This window comes from Odocoileus virginianus, chromosome 2 (genome assembly GCF_023699985.2).
Source record: "Odocoileus virginianus isolate 20LAN1187 ecotype Illinois chromosome 2, Ovbor_1.2, whole genome shotgun sequence".
Lineage (NCBI taxonomy): Eukaryota > Metazoa > Chordata > Mammalia > Artiodactyla > Cervidae > Odocoileus > Odocoileus virginianus.
Genome location: NC_069675.1, coordinates 84029001 through 84042000, shown reverse-complemented (window position 1 = coordinate 84042000; position 13000 = coordinate 84029001). Strand labels below are relative to the sequence as shown.

The 13000-nt window shown below is 46.6% G+C and overlaps 1 protein-coding gene across 1 annotated transcript in view; it reads right to left on the bottom strand.

Annotated features, from left to right (window-relative positions):
• The window catches only part of MBOAT2 (membrane bound O-acyltransferase domain containing 2), a 102858-nt gene extending 90748 nt beyond the window's left edge, over window positions 1-12110 (bottom strand). Inside the window, exon 1 of the mRNA XM_020912046.2 lies at window positions 11832-12110. Coding sequence (XP_020767705.2) covers window positions 11832-11924 — 93 coding nt within the window. The 5' untranslated portion in view covers window positions 11925-12110. The remainder of the gene's footprint in view (window positions 1-11831) is intronic.
• Between the last annotated feature and the right edge of the window lie 890 nt (window positions 12111-13000).

Sequence of the window (13000 nt, the reverse complement as noted above, 5' to 3'; positions counted from 1 at the left end):
GATGCCAACTTGTCAAAGGCCTGTCTTTGGCACTGCTCCTACACAGCTGACTTGGGCCCCGGTTTCAGAGAAGGCTCTTAATTTTGACCCTGACCATCTCCCCCAGTATATAACTCTACTAACGCACATTAGGTTTTCCCTCGCTGCTCACTGTCCAACAGAAAGATGACTAGTCTCCTTGCAAACCCGAGTTACCAGCCTGGCCAGGGTGCTGGCCTGTACTGACAGTGCTCCTTCATTTTACAAGAGCTAAAACTTCAATGTTTGGTACATTTACCAAATCTGGAGTTAGGGGCAGAGTGGGCAAAAGCAATTTAATATTTTCACTGTTTTCCAGAGGTTCCTGCTTTCAGTAAAATGAATACAAAAAAAGGGGAAACAATCCAAGACCAGCCTTCTGGCACTATTTCAATCTATTTTGTCCTCGCTGAAATGATCCCAACATCCTTCTATCTTTAATATTCCATGAAGGATTTTTTTCTAAATTGACACGTGTTTCCTACCAAATGCCACATTCCTAACAGAGTTACTTTATAAATTATTTCATAGTCCCATGTGCTGAAACTGAGCCTGTGCCAAAAACCTTCTCGCAGCAACATATTTATTTCTCCACTAATTTATATTTCCTAAAATTTAAAAAAAGAAACCTAACTCTTTAGAAATGAATCCTTCCAATCCATATAGGAAAGAAGAAAAAACATACAGTTTGACAAGACCCCAGAAACTCTATTCTTCAATTTTGACTAGTTTATCAGAATTTCCACACAAATCTAATGGAAGGCTGAAGCTCAAAGCTGTGATGCCAAATATACCAAGATTTTCCTTTACTGTGTGGCTTTTAAAATATTTTCCAAGAACAAAAGGAGAAGACATGACTCGTCTCATCCTACAGGAAAGGTACAGGGATCCCATAGTGGGATGATAATCTTAGACTGAGCACACGAAACCATCCCCGAAGGTACTAAGTAGCAGCCAAGGGCACCCTACCCTGCCCTCCATCTCTACCCTCTCAGCTCTACACAGACACCAAAAGCCTCCGTCACATCTATTCTTGGTAAGCAGCTAACAAGAACAGCTGTGTCCATCCCAGTATTAGAAAAGGCACACTAACACTCACAGTGAAACTCACTATAAACTTAAACCTCAAGTGAAACTCACTGTAGATTAAACTTAAACTTCAAAGCCCAAACAGTTATCACAACATAAAAGATGCTGGCCAAAATTCAATATACACTCAAAAAGAAAAAAAAAAAAACTTAAAACTTGGTGGGGGTTTATCTGGCAATCAAGACTGTTCCAAGTATGACTTTATTCTCTACTAGCTAGACATATTTTTCATAACTTCACACCCCATAAAACAGCCTTGACCACTTAGGTCCACTAATAATTAAAATAATCCATCTGCAAAAAAGAATAAAATGGTAGTAGTGGGAAATTCCAACCTTTCCACTTCAATGAGATTAATGTTCAAGATTATTTCTGAAATGTGACTCTTTCCAAATGACAAGAACTAGTCAGACAAAGCTTAATCTGAAATCCTGCTGGCCAGTTTAATGGACAAAATTACTAAGTGATGAAACACGAGACTTACATCTTCAAGGATCACATGACGTGGTCCCCAAGCTTTCTGCAGCCCTGACTGCCCAGTATGGTTATCATGGGGTCTGTCGAGTATCCTTGATGTCTCCAAAGAAGACAGTGTCCTTCAGATTGGATGACCACTATCGACTGTAACAGAAACAGCTACCTTCTTCCTAATGGCCAATAAGCTAAATCTGGCCTTAGCTAAGTTGTTTGGGCTCAAAAAAAAAGAAAACTTAGGAAAATGTTGGGCAAAATTTTAAAAATCACAAATTTTCACACAAATCCAGAAGTCCGGCTTCCCCTGAAAAACCAGCTCTGGTAACCATCAGTGAATGTGAATGTGGGCTTTCCTTTTAGGCTGGGCATGGGTGTTCCAGACAGTCAGGCTGTGCATACCTTCATTTACATCCATTTATGTTCCTTGCCTGGCCAGGACATAAGTTTGGAATTCATGTTGATATTAACCACTTCACCTGACCAACGACCTTATCAGGTCATAACACCTTACAATAAACAGAAACTCCCATGGTTTATAAAATTTAATGCTAGTCTCAGGCAAGTCTCCTTCTACATAATTAATTTCCAGTACTTCACTGCAAGTCTTCACATTTATCTTTGATATTTCATATTGCTAAATCAGATACACTCAATTCAATCACTATTTATTGTGCACCCAAAGGACCAGTGGTTTTGAAACTAGTGTTTTGCAAAAGGCAGCGCCTCGCTCGGCAGTTTTAACAAGGGAAGTATCACTTAAATGTCTTTCATACATTGTAGTTTTCCTATAACCTACCTTCAAAGAGAAAATGAAAGGATTCAGAATTTTTTGTTAGTATAAGCAGGGAGCTATTTATTTTAATATAACATGTAACTGAGTAACTTAAATATATTTAAATGTATATACTACCTATAACTCTGACCTTCTATAGATAACCAGTTTGGCATAGAAAACCTCGAAAAACTAAAAAAGCTTCTACGGGATTACGGATTAAAACATAAAGCATCTTTGTCCGATGCTGAGCTGGTAGGAGGCTGGGACTTTCGTGGAAGAGTGAGGTCCATCTGATTGGTAGCTGGGCTGGCCCCTGGCTTCATCTCTCCCCAAGGACACAGGCCACCTGGGGAGGAGCCCCTGGTGACACCTGCCACTAGCCAGGCTTGCCTGGACTAGCTGGCTGGGAGACCTGGCTTGGGGGGGGTGGTATTTGAAAGGAACCCTCTTGCAGGGGCCCCACCCACAAGAGAGAGGGCAGGGCACTCAAAGCCCAGCTCTCTGTTCCTTCTAGATAAAAACAGGACTACTGTCTGTCCGTTTGTCTGTCTCCTCTCTGAGCTTCCTCCGCAGCGCTGGCCTCGTGGCAGAAACACCCCAGAGGTTTGAGAAGCACCTCCTTGACGAGGCTCCACCCAGGATGCCCACAGCCTCAGGCAGCAGCAGGCACTCACCCACACAGGAGGCCCAGAGGGAGCAGCAAGGGACTGGAAAGGATGGGATGGTGGTGGTGGTTTAGTCGCTAAGTCATGTCCAACTCTTGCGACCCCATGGACTGTAGCCTGCCAGTCCAAGGGATCTTCCAGTCTTTAAAATTCTTTGTCAACGAGGCACAGGCTTTAGCTGAGTACTGCCAAGTACAGGTTTGCTGGCCCAAAGGAGTGCAGAGGGCATTTCAGGCAGAAGTCTGATCAAAGGCATGGAGTTAAAAGATAGGAAGATGTACGGTGGGAACCTTAAGTAACCGGTTCATGCAGGTACTGTGGGCGGCAGACTAGGATCTAACCTCCAGCCTGACAACCTCTGGCAGTTCTGGCAACTTCCAGCTCCTGCCGGAGACAGCTGGAGGTGTGTGAGAGGAGACCAAAGTGAGGGTGGACTCTGAATAACAGAAGGGGAGCTGGCCTCCACTGACTCAGGGAGGCTCGAGGCCTCTCCTTCAGGTCTGGGGTTCCCAGAGGTGAGCAGGCATAGAATGTGGTGGGGCCTGGGGGTGGGGGCAGGGCCTCTTACAGAGCAGGCCGCATTGTTTGGAAGGGTCCCAAAGTTAATACTCTTGACATGTTCTCCAATGAGGTCACATGTACAGTCACTACAGATACAACGATAGAACTACAAGGACACATGTACACCATTCGCTGAAAACTCAGGGTCACACTGCCCAGTGTGCACTATGGATTTTATCTTTCCCAAAAATTGTGACTATGTTGTCAATAGTACAATTACACTGCATTACATTTTAGAGACTACAAGTTAATTGGTTAAATGCAAACATTGAAAAATGCAAACAATTAAAAAATGCATCACATTTTTTTTTATTACCTTTTAATAATACAGAGAACCTTAAAAAGTTTCTATCTACCAGGTAGCTATCTACCTCTGATGGTAGGGGAGGGGCTAAGAAGGAGCCTGGTTAAAAACGTAGGTTCCCTGGCCCTCATTCTGTAGGTCTGGGGAGGGCCTGGGAATATACATTTTTAAACAACTATCCCTCATGATTTTTGACACAAGTGGTCTTAGAGGTCTTAGTGGTTCACACTTTAAAAAGCACTGCAGGGACTTCCCTGGTGGTCCAGTGGCTAAGACTCCGAGCTCCCAATGCAGGGGGCCAGGGTTCAATCCCTGGTCAAGGAACTAGATCCCACATGTTGCAACGAAAGATCCCACATGTGCGGCAATGACAATCAGAGATCTCATGTGATCTCGTGTGCTGCAAATAAGACCCAGTGAAACCTAAGTAAAGAAAAGAGAAAAGAGAGAACAGCATTGCGAAGGGCAGCCTGGAAGCTGGGCAGCATTGTAAGCATGTAACCCATCAGTTTTACAAGGCACAAAGCTTGCCACCGGGTGTGGTTATTAGCACTGGCTGCAGAAGCCTGATTATGACGGCTGGAAGTAAACAGAAATGAGAAAAATGGAAGAGGCACGATCCAACTGTTCTTTCAAAATATGCGACTGCGAAGAAAGAGATGGGAGGAGGACGCACATTAATGGCCGACAAAATGGTTTTTATCGTATTCCTCACGTGGAGAGATGAGTGACACGGTGAAGGACCCATGAGTGATGGCAGTGTCCTGCACAGGACTTCAGTCCCTCCAGATCCACTCTCCACTGCACTCTGCGCCCTCCCCCGCCCAGCCCCCACCGAAGCATCAACCTGCCCTCTGACCAAGGCACCAGCCGGAAAGAGACGATGGAGGGAGTGGGGTATTCATCCCCCCTCCCCTCTCCCTCAAGCCCATTGCAGGCTGGCTGGGTCCTCACAGAGGGCCACAGCTGCTCCTCCACCCCTGGGGGGCGGGTCTCATTCCCAAGGACTCTGTCTTTCCCTCCTCTCGCTCCCCCAGGCCCAGAGGAGTTGGCCCTGGGAGACCATCCAGTCCTCGTTGATTTCCCCAAACCTGTCCACCTCTTAGTAAATGGTTCTTGGAGTCTCCGTGGTTACCTAGTTCAGCCTGTCTCCTACCAGAACCTGAACAGATACATACAACATTAAGCAGAACATAAATGCCAGAACAGTGCCAGATCCAAAATGCCTCTGTGGTTCAAACACGACAGCAATCACATCAGATGGTACTCGGGAGAAGATTCATGGGCAAGGCGCACTGATGTGGGCTTGAAAGAGCAGCGAGGATTCTGATAAGCAAAGGAGGGGGCACATGCTGCTTGTTCAAATCCCCTGAAACCCCATTCTACCTTTTCACGCTTCAGCTGTCCCTGCTCTGTTCCGCATCCTAGATATTTACCAAAGCAGGACCCAGGTCATTCATAAAACCATTACATGACCACTCTTCCAGGGGCCCCTGTTTGCAGCTTGTTTTATTTGAAAGAAATCTTGCCAAGTTCTATCATCGCAGAATCCCACCTGCTAAACTGACTGCATGCAAAAGCTGTCTGTGAGCTGTTGTATTTCCCTGGAAAGTCAGCTTCGATGGGCCATGGTAAACAGAGACTAGGGTTATCTGAGCCTACTTAGGCATTTTTAAAGCAGAGGACAAAGAACTCTTGAACAGTGAGGAAGCAGAAAAACCACTTTTGACTCCAAATTCAAAACAAGATTTTAATCCCAGTTTAATCACCGTGTGGGGGATAGGACTAAACCTGAGCCTGAAATTTCCCTTCCTAAAAAGGAAGTCCTAGAGACTTAAAATGGAATATATATGAACAGATGTCAGCTCCCCAAAAGAAAAATAGAAGACACATCCCAAATATTTCATACTTTGTAAAGAAGAAAGGAACATGCAGCAAACATATACCAAGAGCCGGGTATTTTTACATATGTCATGTATTTTAACCCATCACCATCATCTACAAATAGCTACTATTTATTTTTTATTTATTTTTAATTGGAGGATAATTGCTTTACAATTTTGTGTTGGGTTTCTACCATACAGAAACCATGAGTTTCTTATGAATCAGTCATAAGTACACATATATCCCCTCCCTCTTAAACTTCCTTCCCACCCCACTCTCATCCCACCCATCTAGGTCATCACAAAGCACTGGGCTGAGCTCCCCGTGGTATACACCTTCTCACTAACTATCTATCTTACACAGTAAATATATGTCAATATTACTCTCAATTTATCCCACCCTCTCCTTCCCCTATTGTGCCCACAAGTCTGCATCTCTATTCCCGCCCTGCAAATAGGTTAATCAGTACCATCTCTCTAGAGTCTCTCTGTATGTGTTAATATATAGTATTTGTTTTTCACTTTCTGACTCACTTCACTCTGTGTAACAGGCTCTATGTTCATCCACCTCACTAGAACTGACTCAAATCCATTCTTTTTTATGGCTGAGTAACATTTCATTAGGTGTATGTACCATAACTTCTCTACCCACTTGTCAATGGACATCTAGCTTGCTTCCATGTCTTGGCATACAAATAAGCTACTATTTATTATCTTTATTTTACAGATGAGGAAACTGGGTCTTCAGGAAATATACAGTAATTTGCCAACAAGCACAAGGCTGGCAGAATCTCATTCCCATTCCAAACCAACCACGCCATTTCTACTCTGCCACAGAATTAATACTTTCTATCAAGGAAGGGAAACTGACACAGGGAAACCGACATGGACTACAACTTAGAGCACCTGGTCCTGTGCATTTGCCCTGGGACTAACCAGACAGGCAGTTTAAACTTATTGCTGAAGACATCAAAATTTATTAGTCCATTGTCCTCCCCGAGCTCATATTTATACTCCCTTCAACTCAGCCCAGAAAGAATTTGGGGCAGCTGGATGAAACAAACACAGAATCATGGAATTTTAAAACCAAGTGCAACACACATTTTACACAGGGGGAAACTCATTTATGTAAAGTGACGTATTCAAAATTAGTTAACTGGCAGGGCCCAAAATACAGAGGCAAGATTCTCAGGCCCATATGCCTTCCTGATTAAAAGGACTCTTCCACAGCACACTGCCTCAATACAGCAGGGTTCTCAGGATGAAGGCTGAGGCTCATTACAAGTGTAAAAGTAGACAGGAGAGACAAATGAGTTAAATATTTATGTCCAAAACCTAAAGCATTCAAATGGCAATTTTAAAATAAAACAGACCTTTGATTTGCTTGTTTTGTTGCCAATAATCTTCTTTTCCTGAAAGTCATAATCTTAAAAAGGCTCAAAACTGAGAATGTCATTTGCTTCTTCACCTATAGAACAGGGTTCATCACAGTACACAACTGTAGGAGAATTAAAGCAGTTAACAATTTAAACTACTCTTTTCCCTAAGATAATATTTCACTTCCCGGGTTGTTTACATGGCATGAAGTTGGGGAGAAGACATAGAAACCATCAATCAACAAAATGACCCCAAAAAAAGGATACAAGGATTCTCTCTTCTTGTCCACACAGGATTTTCCCCACCCCAACCATCTCCACCAGCACTTTGGCATTAGCAAAGGTCTTCCTCTCCATCTTGTCCTTCAAAAACACACTGACAACATGGATCTAAAACAATGATCTACCAAACAACTTGCCACATGTTAAAAAAATAAATTAAAACAGAGCTTTTACTCAAATGCTTGATACCATATGCACATATATTGTTGTTTAATCGTTAAGTCATGTCCAACTCTTTTGTGACCAAGTGACTGTAGCTCTCCAGGCTCCTCTGTCCATGGGATTTTCCAGGCAAGAATACTAGAGTAGGTTACCATTTCCTCCTCCAGGGGATCTTTCCGACTCAGGGATGGACCCCAAGTCTCCTGCATCGGCAGGCTGGTTCTTTACCACTGAGCCACCAGGGAAACCCCACGTACATACACACCTGAAGCTAAAATAGTTCAGGCCTGGAATTTTATCTGACTTGACAAAGTGTTGAGAGGATGGAGGAGAATGATACAAAGAATGTAAAAGGGGTGTGTCAACTGTCAGGTTTTACCCATGATGATTATTACCTGACTTTTCGGAACCTGTCACAACCACTGGTCCTTATTCCTCCTTCCTCCAAACCTTTCAACATATCTTGAGTCTCCCTCCCACCCCTCTCCTTGCCCCAGAAAGTTCAGCACCTCATCTCTAAAACAAAGACCCTGTCCCCAACAGCCCTGTTCCATGAGGCCAAGTATGCCATCCTGGACATCACATCACCAGGGAAACTTACTCCAATCTCACTGTAATTCCAGCATCAAGGGGAAAAAAAAGAAAAATTGTTTAAAAGGAAGGGTAAAGAGAGGGAAGAAGAAAAAGGGTAGAGAATCCTTCAATCTGATAACAGAGGATGAGGCAAGTCAAATACAATACAATCTACATGTCGAGGTTAAAAAAAAAAAAAAAAAGAACGCTCTTAAAAAAGAGGTTGATCTGGACACATAATTACTCTCTCCTGTTTGGTATTCATGTTGGGGCTTTTTAAAAATTCACCATTTAAAAATTCTTAGCAACTAATAAAGAATACAACTCTGTTCAATGACATCTGATGTTTTCTCAGTAACACGTTTGGCCCCCGTCTCCCCACCTTAGCCCAAATATCCTCACAGATCCCTTTAGTGATAACAAATCGCCCTAGAAATAAAGTCAGCTGGAATGCAATGCCTGGAAAGGGATAACATCAGATGCTAAATATTTCCCATCTTAAGAGCATCACTGAACCTCACTCAATACCAGATTTATATGTTTCAGTTCAGTTCAGTCGCTCAGTCGTGTTTATCAATATTTAAATCTAAGACCTACTGAACAAACACTACGGTTCCCTCAAAGTGTCTCTGGAACTCTCAGGAGTCTCAGTCTAAGCCATAACTCTGCTCCTTTTCTTTGCCTGGCCTCACAGCAACATATTTCCTCCTTTCTCACCTACATGATCCTGCAACATGCATTCTTACATCCCAAACATAATCTCTATCACTTCCAAAATTTCATACTCAATCAAAAAAAGCTATTTTCTGGCTCTGAGGTCCTTCTCGTCCTCTGACATCAAATAACTGCTTTTATAATTTCCTAATTTTTCAAAACACTGTTAATTAGCACATACCAAATTAACATACTAAGAAGTTATATTTTTACATTTTCATTTCCTGATTTGTCTTTCTCTGGTTGAATCACACTATTTGATTACAACTAATTCTTAGGCTTTCTCTCAACTGGGACCCGATTATTTACATGTTACCAAATTTAATTTCTGTTTTGCTCAACTTCAAAATAGTGGCTCAATGACTACTTATCCAGTCTTACTAAATGAGTTTTTAGTTATTCCAAGTGCTTTATCAGCAAAAAAAAAAGTCAATTCTTCAGTGCTTCAGAAAAACTGCATTATCACCATAAAAAGTTAAGCCTTGTATTAAACCAATATTAAGACTTGCTAAGAGGAAAAACAACCCAAAATACAACTGGCTATGCAAATTCAGAGTAGTCTCAAGAGAATGAAGGTGTTCAAAGTACAAAATCAAAAGCTGTGGAGGACTTTGCTGGTGGCGGCAGCCAATGCAGCAGACGTGAGTTCGATCCCGACTGAAGGAAGATTCCACGTGCAGCGGAGCAGCTAAGCCCATGAGCCACAACTACTGACCCCAAGCACTGCAGCGAGAGGCCACAGCGTGAGCAGCTGGCGCACCACCGGGAAGAGCGGTCCAGCCCGCTGCAACTAGAGAAAGCCCATGCAGAGCAATGAAGACCCAGCGCAGCTGAAAGTAAATCAACAACAACAAAAAAATACCTGTAGATAATAAAGGAGGAAAGTCAAAATTTTCAGTCCTGTCACCATCCCTTGATTCTCCTGCTTTATGTCAGGACCGAAATGAACTTGCTCCTGATTGCTGAGATTCTTTTAAATGATTTCATTACATCAAATCACTTTTAAAGTTACAAGCATTATATAAACTAAAAGGCATTAGCACAGCAGAGAAAATATGTTATCGTGATAGGGAGAGAGAGAAACAGAAAGACGAAGGAAAATGAACACAATCCTGATCCCTAAATCAAGTGAAAAGCTATAGGCCTATCTTTCTTGCTTTCAATGGCAAAACATTTTTTTCAAAAAACAGATACCTACCTTGCATTTGCTGATATCCTAGCTGCCACCTACTTAAGTCAAGGGGGTTGTAATACACTAAAAGGCATACACTGTGCTCCACTGCAGGAAAGTGAGAATTCTCCACAGGACTGAAAAGACAAAAAACCCTGAGTTCTGATTGGTTTATTAATAAACAGAGAAGACTACTTTCTTACAACATGCAATGAATTTCACTATTAGCACCTGAATCTATTAGCAAGATCCATATTCTAACTTTCATTGAAGATGTATGGGGTTAAGAGCTTGGGAGAAACTTATAAACACTATTCTATATAAAACATAATCAACAAGAACCTACAGTACAGCACAGGGAACTCTACTCCAGTCTGTAATAACCTACATGGGAAAAGAATCTGAAAAAGAATAGATATATGCATATATGTAACCAAATCACTTTGCTGTACACCAGATATTAACACAACATTGTAAGTCAACTACGCTCCAATATAAAATGAAATCTTTAATTTTTAAAAAAGATGTATAGGGGATAGTATTCACTAAGAACCAACAGTTATGACTGAAATATAAGTAAGGAATTCAGATCTGAACAGAGACAGAATTTTTCTATACTCATTGGACATAATTCTATTTTACTTTTCCAACAGTGAAGCACAAAGTACCAAGTGTCACAACGTTAAGCACGGGATAATGTCCCCTCTTGCTGCTATGAAACGGAGTCTGAACACAGAGGAATCCTGTATTAGAAATGAAATCCCTGATGAAATCAATGACAGCGACACGTTCAAGAGGACAGTGACCCAGGATCCCCTGTAAAGTGCAAACACTTCTAGATCAGGTCCACTTGAAATAATCTGAAGCAAAATTTTCAGCGAACTACCTCTAGCCTGGGGCTAAAGCAATGGTCTCTGAGCACCCAACTGCCCTAAATATCACTCTTGACAACTCCCAAACTTTCTTTTCTGAATAAAAAAATGGCGCTGCTTTTCCCATCGCAAGACTGTTTCTTTCTCAATAACCCTTTAGGCCTTCCTTGCAAACTCCCAAGTGAGGACTGAAATGTCAAATCTTCCCCTATACTGTGTCAAATGCTTTTCGGGAGCGGGGTAGGGTGTCTCCCGTCTACAACGTTGCCACTTTCTCCGCTGGAAACCCTGGTCATTAAACTCACTTTGACTTTTCTGCAGAACCTTTGCCTTCCCTCCCCCCCCCCACCCCCCGCCAAACGGGGGCCTCCTCGAATAAGCCGCACTTCAACGCCAACTGTCCCCAAGGGCCAGTGGCCGACCCCGGAGCTGGCCTCCTCCAGGCCACACCACGGCGCGTCCAAGCGCGCCCTCCACCTAGGCACATCCATCCTTTTTCCAACCCCCGGCGGAACGTCGGGTGCCACGCGCGCAGGGCATAGACACCCCGGGCTCCCGCAAAGCCAGCCTTTCCACGCACTGTCTACACCCGTGCCCACCACGCACTGGAAGCCGCTCGGGCCTTCGATCGCCGACTGCCCGCCGGGGTCGGGCGCTGCCCAGGCGGAGAGCGGGGGCCAAGCATGCACGCGCGCACGTCGGGGGCCCTGCGCGGCCCCCCACCCCCGGGCTGCCCTGGAGAGGTGGGGGCAGGGTGGGCAGCTGGGCGGGGGGGTGTGCAGTCGGCGCCTGGCTACGCGAGGACAATAACAAGCAGGGCCGCCCCTCCCTTCGGGGGGGCTCGCGCCCCGCGCCCCGGGTCCCGCGCGGAGGGGACGGCGCGGGGCCAGCGGGGCCGCCTTGGGTACCGACCTGGTCGATGGGCAGCCGAACGGCGTTGCTGAGGGGCTGCAGCAGGGTGGAGCCCGTGGTGCTGGTGGTGCTGGCGGTGCTGGTGGTGGCCATGGCCGGCCTGCCGCTCCGCCCGAGCCGCTCGTGCGCGCCCGAGAGGATGGGGATACAGCCGGCGCGCCCGCCCGCCCCGCTGGCCGCCCGCGGTCGGAGCGCGCGGGGCGGGGCCGGGGCGGGGCCGGGGGGGCGGCCACCGGCTCGGCCCTCCTTCGGCGCCCCCGCCCGCCGGCCCGCGGCCGCGCCCTCGTGTCGTTCCCCGCCCCCCGCCCGCGCCCCCCGGGGCCGCCCGCGCGCGCCCCGCCCCCTGACTTCCAGCAGCTTCCAGCCGCCCCCTCCCCACCTCGCGCGCCCTCGCGCCAGACAGCCCCGCGGCCCAATCGCGGCGCGGCGCCTCGACGCCCGCAGCCAATCAGGGGCCGCCGGCCGCGCGGCGCGCCGCCCCCATCCCGGGCCCCCCGGGGATCCGGAGTCTGGCGTTGGGGGGACCAGGGGTTGTCCGGCCGCGGCTGGCGGACGGCTCGCGGGCAGGCCTCCCGCCTCGGGTGCGGGCTTCTCCGCCTCCTCTCCCCGCCCCCACCCCAGCGCCCCCTCCTTCCTTCTCCTCGAACGCAGCGGCCAGCCCACCCCTCTCCAGGAGCAGCGGTGGACAACAAAGGGGAGCCGGGCGGCCGCCGGACAAAGGCTGGCCGACGTGCGGGGCGCCGTCGAACCAGCGCTGGGGGAAGTTGGGGACAAAGCCGGGGGTGGGGGCCGGGAGGAGGAGGAGGGCCACAGACCCCCCCCCCAAAATGGTGACCTAGATAAGAAGTGCCTTTGTCTTCAGGATTGCTGTTCAGTCGTGTCCGACTCTCTGCGACCCCATGGACTGCAGCACGCCAGGCCTCCCTTGTCCCATCGCCAGCATCACACGATTGCTGTGGAAAAAAAAAAAAAAAAACCACAAACTTGGGGCCAGTTTCCGGTTGAGTGTGCGTTTCGGTCACCCTGCAACCCACCTGGGCCTGGCGGGGTGAGACTGGTCCCCTTCGACGCCGCGATGGCGCCCAGCCCCAGGGAGGGACGCGGTTGTCACCAGTGCCTGCGCCTGCGGCCTGTGTGTGTCCTTAACTGCCAGCATCCACATCCCAGGA